At 35.4% G+C, this 15,030-nt stretch overlaps 1 protein-coding gene across 1 annotated transcript in view; it reads right to left on the bottom strand.

Annotated features, from left to right (window-relative positions):
- The window catches only part of CNTN1 (contactin 1), a 71,051-nt gene extending 63,688 nt beyond the window's left edge, over positions 1–7,363 (bottom strand). Inside the window, exons 1-2 of the mRNA XM_022572461.2 lie at positions 7,006–7,363; positions 5,565–5,597 (exon numbers count right to left, since the gene is read on the bottom strand). Coding sequence (XP_022428169.2) covers positions 5,565–5,597; positions 7,006–7,066 — 94 coding nt within the window. The 5' untranslated portion in view covers positions 7,067–7,363. The remainder of the gene's footprint in view (positions 1–5,564; positions 5,598–7,005) is intronic.
- Between the last annotated feature and the right edge of the window lie 7,667 nt (positions 7,364–15,030).

Genomic DNA, 15,030 nt, shown 5'->3' with positions numbered 1-15,030 from the left:
GTTTAGGGGAGTTTAAAGCTCATGAATATCTTCTAAGTACATTGTATTTATATACAAGCCTGATGATTATGGTATTACTATCATTACCAATAGAAAAGATCATCAAATTTAAAGAGGAATGGATGTTTGGTGCAATTATGCATATAATTTAAGCAGAAACCCCCTGATCTGCACTGGATTAGATCTTGAGTTTCCATTTGTTACATCAGTGGCAGCATAAGAATTTTAGATGGTCATCTGTGAGTCTACAGTTTGGTGAACTAGAGGTGTTGGTTGTCCTTAATTCAGTCAATGACTTGATTCTGACTTTGCATATGGTGAAGTTTTGAGATATAATGCCAAAAGCATGATCCATGAAAGAAAAAAATTTGATAAGTTGGACTTTATTAAAATTTAAAAGTTATGCTCTGTGAAAGACACTGTTTTAAAAAATTTATTTTTTAAATTAATTAATTCATTCATTTTTGGCCGCCTTGGCTCTTCGTTGCTGCATGTGGGCTTTTTCTAGCTGCAGTGAGCGGGGGCTATTCTTTGTTGTGGTGCGCAGGCTTCTCATTGCGGTGGCTTCTTTTGTTGCGGAGCACGGGCTCTACGTGCACAGGCTTCAGTAGTTGTGGCCCGTGGGCTCAGCAGTTGTGGCTAGCAGGCTCTAGAGCGCAGGCTCAGTAGTTGTGGCACATGTTAGTTGCCCTGTGGCATGTGGGATCCTCCAGGACCAGGGCTCGAACCTCTGTCCCTTGCATTGGCAGGCGGATTCTTAACCACTGTGCCACCAGGGAAGTCCCCTATGAAAGACACTTTTAATAGAATTTCAGGTCTTTAAGGTTAGGGATTTTTCTTTAGGTCGACTCCAACTTACATCAGAGAATTTTGCATTAAGGAGCAAATTGAAAAGACTGTCAACTTAATTAAGTATCTGCTTCGTTTAATAACGGTGATTACACACTATTTCACAAAATTTGAACTCATCTCAATAGGTGCAGGGTTTCATTACCTAAAGATTCTTCAACAGTATTGTATTTCCAATGTAGAAATAGTTAATCCTGGCCTGCTAGCACCTGCTTCTAGAGTGCCGTCTGGTAGTGCCAGTATAGGGTTTGTAATAATCCTGAATTCTCAATTTAATTTATAATTTTATTAGCCTTCTTGAAATAACTATTTTATCACTTTGAAATAAAGTGAGTTTTGTTCATTCCAAGTTGCCTTGATTATTTAAAGTACTGTACAGTGCTTTGAAATACAACAAAGACAGTTGCACATAAACATACATCAATATGGAGGTAGAGATTAGATTTGCATATTTTCATAAAATGCATATTTTTTGATAGTGTATCTTTTTTCATTTTTACTTTATTTTATTTCTTAATATGTTTTTATTGTGGTAAGTCACATAGTATAAAACATACTATTTTAACTATATTTAACTGTACAGTTCAGTGGCACTAAGTACATTCACACTGTCATGCAACTCTCACAATCATCTGTCTCCTGAATTTTTCACCTTCCTAAGCTGAAACTTTGTCCCTGTTAAACACTAACAACTCCCCATTCGCCCTCTCCACCCCCCCACCTCCTGGCCCCTGGCATCTACCAACATACTTTCTGACTCTATGATTTTAAGGTATATGCCTTTGAGATAAAAATCGGTCATCTTTTAGTAAACTGAAAATATTGTTTATAGTTTCTTCATCATGATCATAATGCTTAGTTTTTTTGTTTTTCTGGAAAAGATACCAGCAATGAATATTTCCATTGAAAATAATGGAATGCCACACGTTAATAATGATGGGACTATATCTATTGATAGGCAATCCCTCAAAGGATAGATGTAAAAATAAAACACTTTTGGGATGAGCTGGGTTGAAGTTTATAGGCCAAACTGGATATTATCAGTGTCCCATGCTATTTTTTCTCAATGACAAGTGCTTTTCCAAAATTATATGCAGATATTTTCTAGTACTCCACTTCCATCTGCCCTTTATAGGGGGAGACAAAAAAACATTTAAGGGATAAAAATATGAAGCTAATTTCTGATAAAATATTTAATTTATTTTTCACTTGAGAAAATATTACATTTAAGATATTTCCCTTTGCCCACTTTCTAGAGCAAAAAGCAGAATATGACACACCACATCACATTATTGTTTCTACTCAGTATATTTTATAAATGTGCATTTCTAGCTTTTGTAAAGTTTTCGAGCCTGATTAAAATAATGCATAATATTCCATTAGGTGGTTTACAAATTACTCTATACATTTTATTTTGAGAACATATTTGGGCTCTGGGAAGATAAATTACTCAACACAAGGTTTTGAATTGTTGTGGCATGCTCAGTGTGAACTTCTGAATGTGAACTTCATAACCCCCTTGAATACTATCTGAGCTCATTGCTCTGTTAGCTCAGCTAGAGAGCCCAGATCAAGGAAAAAGAACTTTCAGGGGGAATACAACACAAGGTTCAGCAAAGGATCCATTAATATAAGCATTATAATCTCCATTAACAAGAATTAAGCCATTCATTGCTTTTCTTCTAGGGCCATGGAAATAATTAGATGACAAATGATCATGCTTTGGAAGTATTATGGGGTTAAAGGGTACAAGAAACACATGGATAATATGTTAAAAAATAAGATTATTTTTAAAACACATGCTCTTTTTTGTACTGGATATATTCTTCTAAAAAGGAGCACACAATTATATAGATGACTTCTCAAGCTAATTGAAGACAGCACTTCACTCTTTTTTTGATCTACTCAATGCAAATTTGTGTATTTTCTACCATATAGTGGTAATATATTGCAGAAGTAAGTTCATTTCTTAAATCTGATCAAGATTAATAGAAAAATAGAAATCATGTATGAATATTTGCTGTCAAGTTCACAGATGTGAGCAACAGGCAAAAACTGCTGCTTTTTTCAGTAGCATTATCAGTTTCATGGTTAATGTAATCACTTAGTTGTATGATCTTAAATGGTATTACTTCACCTCTCACTATGTAGAGATGGTCCACTGTAACCTTGCTATCCTATTTTATCTCTGGAAATTGAAAGTATAATTACTATCTGTGCTTGAGAGTTATTTTTTTTTTTGAGAGTTATTTTTTATTCATTTTATATTCATCATGAATCAAATCCTATTTCTCACTCTGTAATATGTCATCTCAATCTGTTAGTTTTCAAACATAATTTTATATAAGTATGCTGTAATAAGATTCTCAGGAAAAAATCTATTAGAAAAAAGCAATGAAAACAAAATTTTAACGCAGTCTAATATTAGAATTTTTACAATATTTACAATGCTACAGTGGTTATGGGATAGGGAGTGTTGTAGGCTCTCTTGAAATACAATAAACTCTCCAAATGAAACAATATTTAAATTGTCTCAAAGCATGCTTCTTGTCTTCATTGTCAATCGTTCCCCACTGATAAGAGAACAAGGACATTTAGGGCTTAGGCTTTGAGTACTCTGGTGCCCTAATTCTTTAGTCTCATGGGTAATAGGTAACATTGCAGTAATTTATCATAACTAAAGTATAAGGAGTTGGCCTTGAGAATGTGCAGAAATCCAATAATTAGAAGGAAGATTAGGATCTGGTTAGCAGAATGGTTAAGTTGACTAATTTTTCCTTAGCATGGCATTACCTGCCTAAGAAGAGCCTATCACATTTCTTGATGGCAACCATTTCCTTGACCTATGGTCCAACCCTGAAGCTCTAGACACTGTGTTTTGCATAACTATCTGGACATCTGTCCACACCTACCTTATGTCTACCTATGTATGCTGCCACAAGCCAAGGAATGATGGGGATACCAGAAGCTGAACGAGGCGAGGAAGGAGCTTTCCCCTACAGGTTTTAGCAGAAGCATGACCCTGATATCTCCTTGGTTTGGGACTTTTAGAACTGTGAGACAATAAATTTCTGTTGTTCTAAGCCACCCAGTTGGTGGCACTTTATTATAGCTATAGCTGTCCGAGGAAACTAATACATATATTACACTTAATAATAAACTGTTGAACTTTAATGAACTAGCCTTTCTCAAATTTATTTGACAATGAAGTCCTACTAACATCCTGCAGAACAAGAGTTCTTTGAATTAGTGATCGAACACAGCCCATATTTGCCCACATCTGCACTTTATTTGTGCCACTGCCTCTAAGAATTAGCTCCATTTCTAATAATTGAAATACTTCGAGTTTCCCTTACCTACTAGCTCCATCATTAAATACTCATTTATTCCTCAAAGTAATTGTTTTAAAATGCTTATTTCTCTTATAAATCTGTTAATCTTCTTTTTATTATTCCCTATTATATGTAAGGTTCTTGAAGTCAAGAAACATATCTCACTGATCTTTATATAGCCTAAATGTAGTTATTCCTAACTCACAAGGAGGAAACAGAAATAGCTTTGATGTGCTTCATGCTAGGACTGTCCTTTTTCTTAATCCCCTACAGATGGAAATTCAGACCCACTCTGGCATGAATATCTCGCTTTGGCATGGAAGTTGTTGCATTGGTTGCTCAGTGATTCTTCCTAATTATTCATTCTCCTACCACTATGCTGTGGCTTTTATCAGTTACCAGTTTTACTATGTTTACTGAGCACTTACTATGTATGTCACTGTGCTGGAAGCTATTGTCACATTATTAATTTTTATTTTTAATTTTTTTGCGGTACACGGGCCTCTCACTGTTGTGGCCTCTCCCGTTGTGGAGCACAGGCTCCGGACGCACAGGCTCAGCAGCCGTGGCTCACAGGCCTAGCCACTCCACGGCATGTGGGATCTTCCCGGACCGGGGCACGAACCCGTGTTCCCTGCATTGGCAGGTGGACTCCCAACCACTGCACCACCAGGGAAGCCCTGTCACATTATTTTTTTAGTTCTCACAAGAATCCTGTGATTGTTACATGTTGGAAACTTGAGTCTCATAGAAGTTGAATAATTTGCACAAGATCACATAACTAGTGAATACCAGGTTGACTATGTAAATCCAGGCTGGCCTTACTCTAGATTCTTTTTTTTGCAGTCTACTATATTGCCTATATTTCTGGCAAGAACTGTTCAGTGGTTGAAATAGAATCTAAACTAGCAGGATTGCTAATTATATTCAATAAAAAATAAACAATAAATTTTGCAAGGTCTTTGGATTTCTAATTAAACTGAATCTTAAGGTTCCAAGTTCATTAACTTTAGTTAAAGTGATGTGTGCAGCAAAGCAGGAGGCTTTCAAAATAAGCTAGATTTTTACAATATTGAAAATATTGCTTCAAAGTTTAGTAGCATAGGATTGTTACAAAGCATGCAGGAAAAAATACAGGTTGCGTTGAATATATTCCATCTGCTACAATCTTCTAGTTGGATATTTGTTCGTGGTGTATCCATTCATTCATTCTGGCAATCAAACAAGTTGCCTGAAGACCCTAGATAAATCATCTTACAAAATTTCCAAGTGCTCTAACATTAATCACTTGCTTGAAGTTTGGAGAATTAATAGCTTAAAGCAGGATGAAATATGATTTATTTGAGGAAAGCTATTTAAAAATTAACCCTTTCATCAACTTACCTCCATGACCATACCTTCTGTGCCATGTAAACTCTAAAAAGAAAAAAAGAAAAAGAAAAAAAATTAATCCCCAAAGCAACTCTTCAGGTTGTGGTCTCAAACATTACTCAGATAACTAAGATATTAGTTAATGAAATAAGATTACTGGCCTTTCACTATTAAGGCTGAAGTATCACCATATCTTTGCAAATATTTATTTCTTGTCTTTGCAATTTTATAGTTGTAGCACTAAAATTTATGGTCAACAGAATTAGTATGGATTTTCAGTACTAATAAGATTATTTTTGTTTTATTTTATTCATAAAGATAATACAGCAATAATAACCTTACCACAAAATTTTTCTTTCTTATATTTATATAATATATAAGCATATAGTTATATATGTGTGTGTGTATAATTACGTGGTTATATCAATGTCATTAAAATTTTTAAGTACTGATAAAATTATTATATTTTTCTTGATTTTGAAGTCATCATAATAAAAATTACTCCCTAAATTAAAATAACTTTTTTATTCCCTTAATAATATATAAGAAATACAATAAGATGCCTATTAAGTTCATCATTAAAGCAATCAAGGGGAACTGATAAATGATAAAATGATATCCAACTAAGTCTTGAACTTAATAACAACTCAACAAGCACTGACCTAAGGTAATTGAGACAAAGGTATCAGAAAAAACTGATTGTTGAAAACATGCTGCTTCAGATAAAAATACAGCGTACCTCTCCTTGTAGAAAATATTTCTGAATATTTCACACTTGTCTTTGAAAGATAGAAATATAGTATTTGTTTGTCCTAAAACTACAGCATTCTTAAAACTGCTTTGTTATTAAGTCCCTGAATACATTGTAGATTATTTCTGAATTGTTTTTCATAAGATTGACCAGCCAATAATAAAAATTAAATTATATTAACTTATAAATAAAAAAGAACAAAGGTAACAAAAGCTTAAAATCCATTATTTTCTAATTATTTTACTGTATTTTACTTTTATGTATGCTAATGAGGTTAAGTCTATTATAATTATATAGTGAACATACTGTATAATGGTGAGCTGTTACATATCTTTTCTGCCACCACATTAAATGATTTCAAGTTGAAATTGAGAATAGTAGGACGACTTACTCTATAGGAATTGGCAAATGCTACACAGCAGGGATTTTTCTTTTCCTCCCAGAGATCCAGATTTTAAACATTTACCAGCACATCACTATATAAGACTGATTAACTAAATCTTGTGAATTTTAATTGAAACTAAAAAAAAAAAAAAAGAAAAGAAAACAAGGGCCAACCTTAATATATATGAATTTACTTGTCTGACCCAGGTGTCAAAAGAAAATATTAATTCTAACTTTATACACCAGATTCAATGAAGTGAACAGCATATTGTTTACATTGACATAATTTTTGGAGATTATACAAAGGATATTTCTTACCTGATAGACAGGTTGTAAAAGATACAATCACAAGGTGATTGACCAGCAACCACATTTTCATCTTGTGTTCAGTAGAGGTTAGGTTCAATTTTCAAAAAAAGTTTTAACTTTATGGCAGTTGGAGAATATTAAACACCTGCATAAAAAGATGAGAGAGAAGAGAAGAAAAGAGAAAGAAGAGAAGGAAAAGGGAAGAAAAGGAAGGGAAAATGTTCATCATTTGGGGTCAACAATATTACCAATTCTATTTTATTTTATATTTCTTTTCTTTTTTTTTTTTTTTGCAGTACGCGGGCCTCTCACTGTCGTGGCCTCTCCCGTTGCGGAGCACAGGCTCCGGACGTGCAGGCTCAGCGGCCATGGCTCACGGGCCCAGCCGCTCCACGGCATGTGGGATCTTCCCAGACCGGGGCACGAACCCGTGTCCCCTGCATCGGCAGGCAGACTCTCAACGACTGCGCCACCAGGGAAGCCCGTATTTTATATTTCTTATTTGTAGAATGTTTTAGTTTATTTATGTACATTTGTAAACCCCATGTTGTAATGAAAAGAGAAGATTCTGCATCAGGGCTTCAGCTGCCTCCCAGTATTGACATGGTAAGAAACATGAGCATGTCACTCAATTGATATGTTTTAGTTTTTAACTTTTTAATAATTGAGCATAGTAATATGTTTTTTACAAATAGCACAGTTGTGAACATTTCAATGTCAATTATTTAAATTGAAGATTAAATTTACTTGAAGGGCTGGTAGAAAGATTTAATAAAAGATATATTTGTATAAGGGCTTTGTAAATGCATAGGCACTGTACAAGAGTTATACGTTAGCATTGCCTGTTGGTGGCTTATGGAAAAATTTTGCCAGAAATGCTAATTTTTAGACATTAAAATGTATTGATTAATAATATATTCATTCCCTTTCCCCTTCTTCATTTCTTTCTTTTATTCATTTAACAGAAAGTAAATAATTACTCCTTATAAGGAAGAATCTAGGTTTTGTGTGGCCAAATCTTTAAAATTTGGAGAACCATCTTTAAAGATAAAAAGATAAAATTACTAATATAAATAAGCTATGAAACTATGCAGCACTCTAAATAAAATATCTTGCTTTTATAAATTCTGCAAAAACTTATGACCACGTGATTATACTGGTGAGGTTTCAGGACGTTGAAATAGCCCCATGTAAGTGAGGGGTCCCATGACTTAAGCTTCATCATATTCTTTGTAAATCCATCTACGACCAAGCATACAGATAAAGGAATCTATATGAAAGACATAGTCTGCTTACCCTTAAGAAGTTCACAGATCAATAGGAACACTTATGTGTACACAAGTCAGTGCAGTGAAACTTTTTTGGATCTACATGCTATTAAACTTGAAAGCATGTTAATAATTTTAATTAAAAGCATTGCAGGGCTTCCCTGGTGGTGCAGTGGTTGAGAGTCCGCCTGCCGATGCATCGGACACGGGTTCGTGCCCCAGTCCGGGAAGATCCCACATGCCGTGGAGTGGCTAGGCCTGTGAGCCATGGCCACTGAGCCTGCGCATCCGGAGCCTGTGCTCCGCAACGGGAGAGACCACAGCAGTGAGAGGCCCGCGTACCGCAAAAAAAAAAAAAAAAAGCATTGCAAAATACATCACAGTGGGAATGGGCCTGGTGGTGACAGGCAGGGCATTATGGTGGAGGTATAACAAATTTTTTAATGTTCCAGGGCATTAGAAAGAGACTTCTTCAATTGGGACACAGTAGTCCCTTCAATTTGAAAGGATATTAAATCAAGTTTTCAAAGATTATATAAGAAATAGGATAGAAAAACCTCATGACATAAAATTGAATGTAAAATATTAAGATAGAGCATAAAAGCAATTCTGAAAAGAAAATATGTAATGTTATGATGATCAATATATAAATATATTTAAATATTATCCAAAACAGCAAAAATAAAATGGTACTTATTTGTTGCATCATAATGACATTTAAAGGTACTACTTATTTTTTTTAATATGTTGGATTTAAAGACTATATTTACCCCCCCCCCCAATTTGCCAGAATCCTAACGTTTGCAGAGACTGGTAAAAATATTTAGTTGGTACTACATGGACCAGGAAAAACATATTTGCCCCTTTTGGTGTATAGGTTATTTTACAGTGAAAAATCATTTATTTCTAGAAAGAAATTGAGTTGAATTCTTAGAGAAAACATAGCAGAAATGGGTCAACTTAGCAACAGGTGATATTTAAAATATCTTTGCAAGAGGAAAAATATTCAAAAGATAATTTTTAAATGCCAGGATTGATTTATGACCAATTTATTTCTCTTGGACATATGTAAGAAGGTGAGAACTGCACATCTCTATAAACTGTATTAAATCTACACTTCTAAATTTAAATTTTATTTTATTTCTTTTACTAAGCAGAACTGATCAGAGAGAAAAAGAAACAGGTAAATAAATGTGAAGAATGAAAAAAAAATCCTTCAGGAGGCAGGGAAATCAATGAAATGATCTATGGAAGGATATTAGCTTTTTATTTTTTTATCATTAATATTTAAATATAACCTAAATTAAAATTATTGAAACCTGTGCACATTGTTTATGTCTCCTAAAGTTTGTCTCAAAAAATGTACATTTCAGCATTTTCTTGGCCTATTGGTTTCTAATTCCTTTCATTGAGTTATGCACACTAATTAGGACAAGTTCCTTTAATGAGGAGGAAGGTAGAAAGGCAAACATAAACTGTGCCAAAACTGCTGTTTCAATCAAACAGTTCTTTTTGTAAAGATTAATTTAGATAATATATTTGCAAACATTTTGCAAATTACAAAGCATGTTCGGTTTAATGTGGCAGTAATTATTGGATTTTAAACAGTTCAAATTTATCAATTAATAAACTGTTATAAATTGATAATTGTAAAGTAATTCTGAACAGTAACTCTACATACTAATAATATTCAACATAAGAGCAAGGGATGCTGCCACAGTTTGTGTATTGTGTGTAGAGGAAGCAGTACTGACCAGAAAGAAAAAGAATCAGGTAAAAATGAAGGACAATTACAGTGAGAGTATCCTTCAGATTAGTAATTTTGATGAATTGTGTGAGTGAGATTTTGGTCTGTTTAACTCATTGAGTCTACAGGGAATCTGGGAAAGAAAGAGGGCAGGTCTAAAGGAAGGTTAGCTGTGTCTACACAGAGCAAGTGATTTCAGGAAATTATAAATAAGGTACAGAAGGAGTTTCTAGGTCAGGGATATTATTTTACATTTCCTTCTTAGACAACACCCACAGTATATGGGAAAGTGAGGTAAGGCATAGTAAAAAGAGATCTGGGGAAGTCAGCCAGACCTTGTCTGAAGTTTGGCTCAACCATTATTTAGCTTGTAACTTTGGGCAAATCACTCAAGCTCTGACTCTAGTTTTCCTCATGCACAAAGTATGAAAAAAATGTCTATTTAATAGGACTATTACAAGCATTGCATAAGACTGTGCAATGTGAAATGTTTACTGTGAAAGTATTCGATAAATATTAACTATTGTTCTACGAGATCTTAGGTCCATCAGGCTACAGGAGAAAACATGTCATTGTTTATTGTTATGCCTCTAATGCCTGGCACATAGAAGCCATTTGATATATATTTATTGAATAAATGAAGAAATGACCGGACCATTCCATAACTGTATTCCAAAACACTTGCCACAAACAAAATTAAACTTTAGTTCCTTAGAATAAGGATAGGATGCTGACAATAGGTAATAAGGAGTGTCTCTTAATGGGGCTCTGGTCTATGATAGAGATTATTGCTGCATATAAATACACTCTAGAAGAGGAATATTCTAAGTAGCAATATTTTAAAGCATTTTTATTATGCACTTTATTGAGTGCTGGAAGTCTCTGTCTTCTGATTTGAATATGCTCACTCTAGTCAGAAGGAAACATTTTTCATTATTTTGAGCCACACTATCTTTTCCTTCACTCCAAAATATTGCCTATTTCAATAGCATAGTGAGTCCTCATTCTGGCAGAATGTATTTTATTTTATTTAATGGATTTCTTGTTGTTTCAGTATAAAAGCATCTCTCGCATGTGTGCACCCATTTGTTTTCTGCTGCTGATTTGTTTTCTTGTGTCCCCAGTTATCCCATCACTGTGACTCCTGATCCTATCCTCTCAGCAGTGCAGTAGAGGAGAGAGGCAGCAAGGCTGTGCCCATGCTTACTAGTGTGGAAGAAATGGCTCTTCTTAATTGTCCCTTGAGGACCTGCCACTCAGTAATCCACAGACAGATCCCAGCCCCCATGGGCCTGAAAGTGTTGCAGCAAGTGAAGTGGCATAGGAAGAAAACAAGTCGGACAAAGATGTGCCAGTTAAAGGAGTGAACATTTTCCTTCTCAATAACCAGAAGAACAGAATGACCAGCTCCTGGAACCCGGGTATGCATTCCTGTCCCCAGGCCATACTGTGCTGTCTAGCTCCCTGGTTTCTGCTGCTCTCAGCCTAGGCCTTACACCAGGCAGTGCAGATGCTTCCCCCCAAAACCCATCACAACTCTATAGGTGTCCAGTGACTGGTGTTTTTCTAACATGTATTGCAACTATAGTAATTTCCAAAGAACTTAACTTCTTTTCTCCAACATCGTTTACTAAATCTCTTCTTACTCATGTATTTAAACAACTACAACAAAAAAAAAATATAATAAGGCAACACAGGGTGACAATCTCTATTCCCTTCCTTCCTTCTCCCTTCTGTCTTTCCATGCTTTTCTTTCTCCGACCTTTCTCTCTTTACTTTAGATGATGCTATTGTTCTCCTTTGAGAACTTTGGTCCATATCTATGTATGTATTTTTTATTCAAAAAAGCTTCAACAGTACATTAACAAACATTTAGCCACTAACAATTATTCACAAAGTATTTAGTGCTGCTGTATAATCAAAGTTTGTTCCATCAATATCAATAAATCTAATATTTCATTGAACCGATGCTTATTCAAGCATTTACATTGAGAGAGAACAAAATTTTAGAAATATTGAGAAAATACTAATATGTATTAGCAAATTGTCACATCTCTTTCAGAAAGAAAAAAGATTTGGGGGGGCATCAGGAAACTATTCTGATTTATCCTCAACACAGCTCATGAAAGGCCATGTTAAAAAATATTTAACCTAAATTTTTACTTATGATACTCATCACTCTGCTCTGGTTCTAAAGAATATTTGCTATAAAGTTCAGTTTCCAGAAGATAGAAGAAGCTTGTTGGTGCTGAGCACAGATGATTCTAGGTGAAAAGGCATCAATAGCTCTTACTCTACAAAACCAGGGGACATTTTATCCTCGACTCAATCTGAAATTCTGCCTTTGCTGCACACATCACTTCATTTTCCTGAGGTGTCAGTCACCCAGTATGTAGAATGGAAATCCAAGTCCATTCTTCAGAAGATTGTTGTGAGGAGTAAATTATTTATGCATATGGATACATGTGTGTAAGTAAAAGCCCTTTGACATCTGTATATAACAGAAGTCAAAACATTAAAGTGAAATTAACTAAAATTTTCCAGAAATAAAATTAGTTTTTTTGGCTGCGCCACACAGCATACAAGATATCTTAGTTCCCTGACCAGGGATTGAACCCATGTCCCCTGCAGTGGAAGCACGGAGTCTTAACCACTGGAGCACCAGGGAAGTCCCAAAATCAGTTATGAATTTAAAAAATGGGAATCTTTTAGAAAAGGAATATTATATATTTAAAAATTCTTATCCTTTAGAAAGGAGATACTGTATATACTACACATTAAGCATTTGTATATCAATATTTTACAGCTCCAGTTAATTTTCAGATTATTAAAAACAATTTAAACATAGGAGACACAACTCCCTCTACCTATATAATTGCATACTTTATATGGTCTTCTCCAGCCTCATACTGACTTCTTTAAACTCTATTATCAAGTTATTATTGTCTCAGTCTAATAGTTTTTAACAGTGTTTTAGCAGCTTACAGATGTAAAAAAATTTGAAGAACATGCTGTTCTAAGCCAAGGAATAACAGTACACAGCGAAGAAAGACACCACATTTTCTGAAAATGATTATAAACATTATCCTTCTTTTCCAGAAGAGTCATACACTGCTCAACTAACAGGTAGAATGTGATGGTTTTCAGATTGCAACTGCCTTAGCTGCTGAAGCAGCCTGCCACTTGATTATGTGTGACGTATATGTAAAAAGAAAAGCAATATAATAAATACATTTCAAAACATTTCAATAAATATAAAATTATCAGACTGTGAAATTAATGACTTGGAGGCTGCTGAGGGAAAAATATCTAAAGGCTTTCTGAAGATATGGGTATTTATTGCATGCTGACAGCACACCTTGCATTTTACAGAAAACTGAATGCTCATATTTTTAGATAATTGGATTTATGATTAAATTAATTATTTGCTTATTTCTAAAATGATGTAATGCCTGCAGAAGGGCTTAAAAATAATGGAACCCTGCTTGTGATATTTATAGCACATATTTCTTGCCAGCCCATGATGTCATGCAAGATTATAACTGATGTAGTCATGCTTTTTGTTCGGATAGTTTCAGTAAACCATCATTTTTATATGATAAATAAGCTGAGAGTCCAACAGACTTTTTGTCCCACATTTCAGGAGTATGTGTATGTGTGGTTAGATATCTCTTGAAATTCAAGAAAATGCAGAAAGTTCCTGCTGATTCTAAACTATTTCCCCAATGGAACTAACATGGTACCAATACTACATAATTATTTTGCTTGAAATTACAAAATTGAGATGCTAATGGAAAATAGGTATAGTAATAATAAGCAAATAACGCAATATGATTTCTTCATTTGCAATTCCAAAAATCATTGATTCAGTCAATGAATAAGGGAGGGGCTGCTTTTCAAGCAAGATTTAAAACCCAAACATATACATGGGGGATTCCACTCAACCTCTTTCTCATCAGTGTACTAATAAGAATCCGTTTATGAGGGAGATCAAGATGACAGGGCAGGAGGATGCTTGGCTGACCTTCCACCATGAACACATCAAAATACATCTACACATGGAACAACTCTTGCTGAAAACAACCTGGAGACTGGCAAGAAAGGCTCTTCCACAACCAAAACTTTAAAGAAAGTTCCACATCAGGTAGGAAGGGAAATCAGGTAGGAAGGGAAAAGAAGTGATTCGGTCAGGGTCCAGGCCCCTAGCAGGGGACACAGAAGAGGAATGAGGATATCGCAGGCTTGAGGATCCTCCCCGGGGATCAAATCACATATGAGGCCCCCCAGCCATGGAGTCAGACCCTGGTGAGATGAGTCCCCTTAGCTGGTTTGAAAACCTGTGAGACTTACCAGAGGGCTATGAGAAACCAAGACTTTTCTTGTGAAGAGTGCTTGCAGATGTTTGCTTACTCCCAGGAGTGGTGCAGAGGCTGTAGATTGAAAATTGCCTGGAATTCTGACCAGTTTCCTGTGATCATCCCAGCACGTACCTCAGCCCATACCAGGCACTGGATCTAGCCCCTCTTGCACTGGTGCTGCTCTCCATTAGGGTGAAAGCTGCCATTGCCAAGGAGACTTTACACAATTAGAATGAAACCAGCTCAGATACAAACTTTAGGGCTTCTGTTCCAGCACCTTGGGCACCAACCCTGCCCTTGATAGGGGGCTGATTGCCACTGAGCACAGGAGAAACCCTGGCTTAAACCTGGCTCTGGTCCTAGCCACTCCATCTTCATCCCTACCTCCCTCCAAGGTGGTATTTGCCAGTACACTCCAAGGGAAAACATGACTCATGCTCACTTCAGATCCGTCTCTCCCACCAAAGCCACTGGATACATGCAGACTGCATAGGAATGCTCCCACACTAGGATAACCCTTCAAGACTGGGGTAGGTAACTGTTACACCTAATATTGTAGAGACAAAGAAAGTTAAACAAAATGAGAAGACTGTTTCAAATGAAAGAACAAAAAAAGAAAAAAATCCTAATGAAATAGAAATAAATAATTTACCAGACACAG

The sequence above is a fragment of the Delphinapterus leucas genome, chromosome 11 (genome assembly GCF_059928025.1).
Source record: "Delphinapterus leucas isolate spDelLeu-1000000601 "Yukka" chromosome 11, BTC_Dleu_Yukka2, whole genome shotgun sequence".
NCBI lineage: Eukaryota > Metazoa > Chordata > Mammalia > Artiodactyla > Monodontidae > Delphinapterus > Delphinapterus leucas.
Note: the sequence above shows the minus strand (reverse complement) of the source record. Positions and strands in the feature narration are given on the sequence as shown.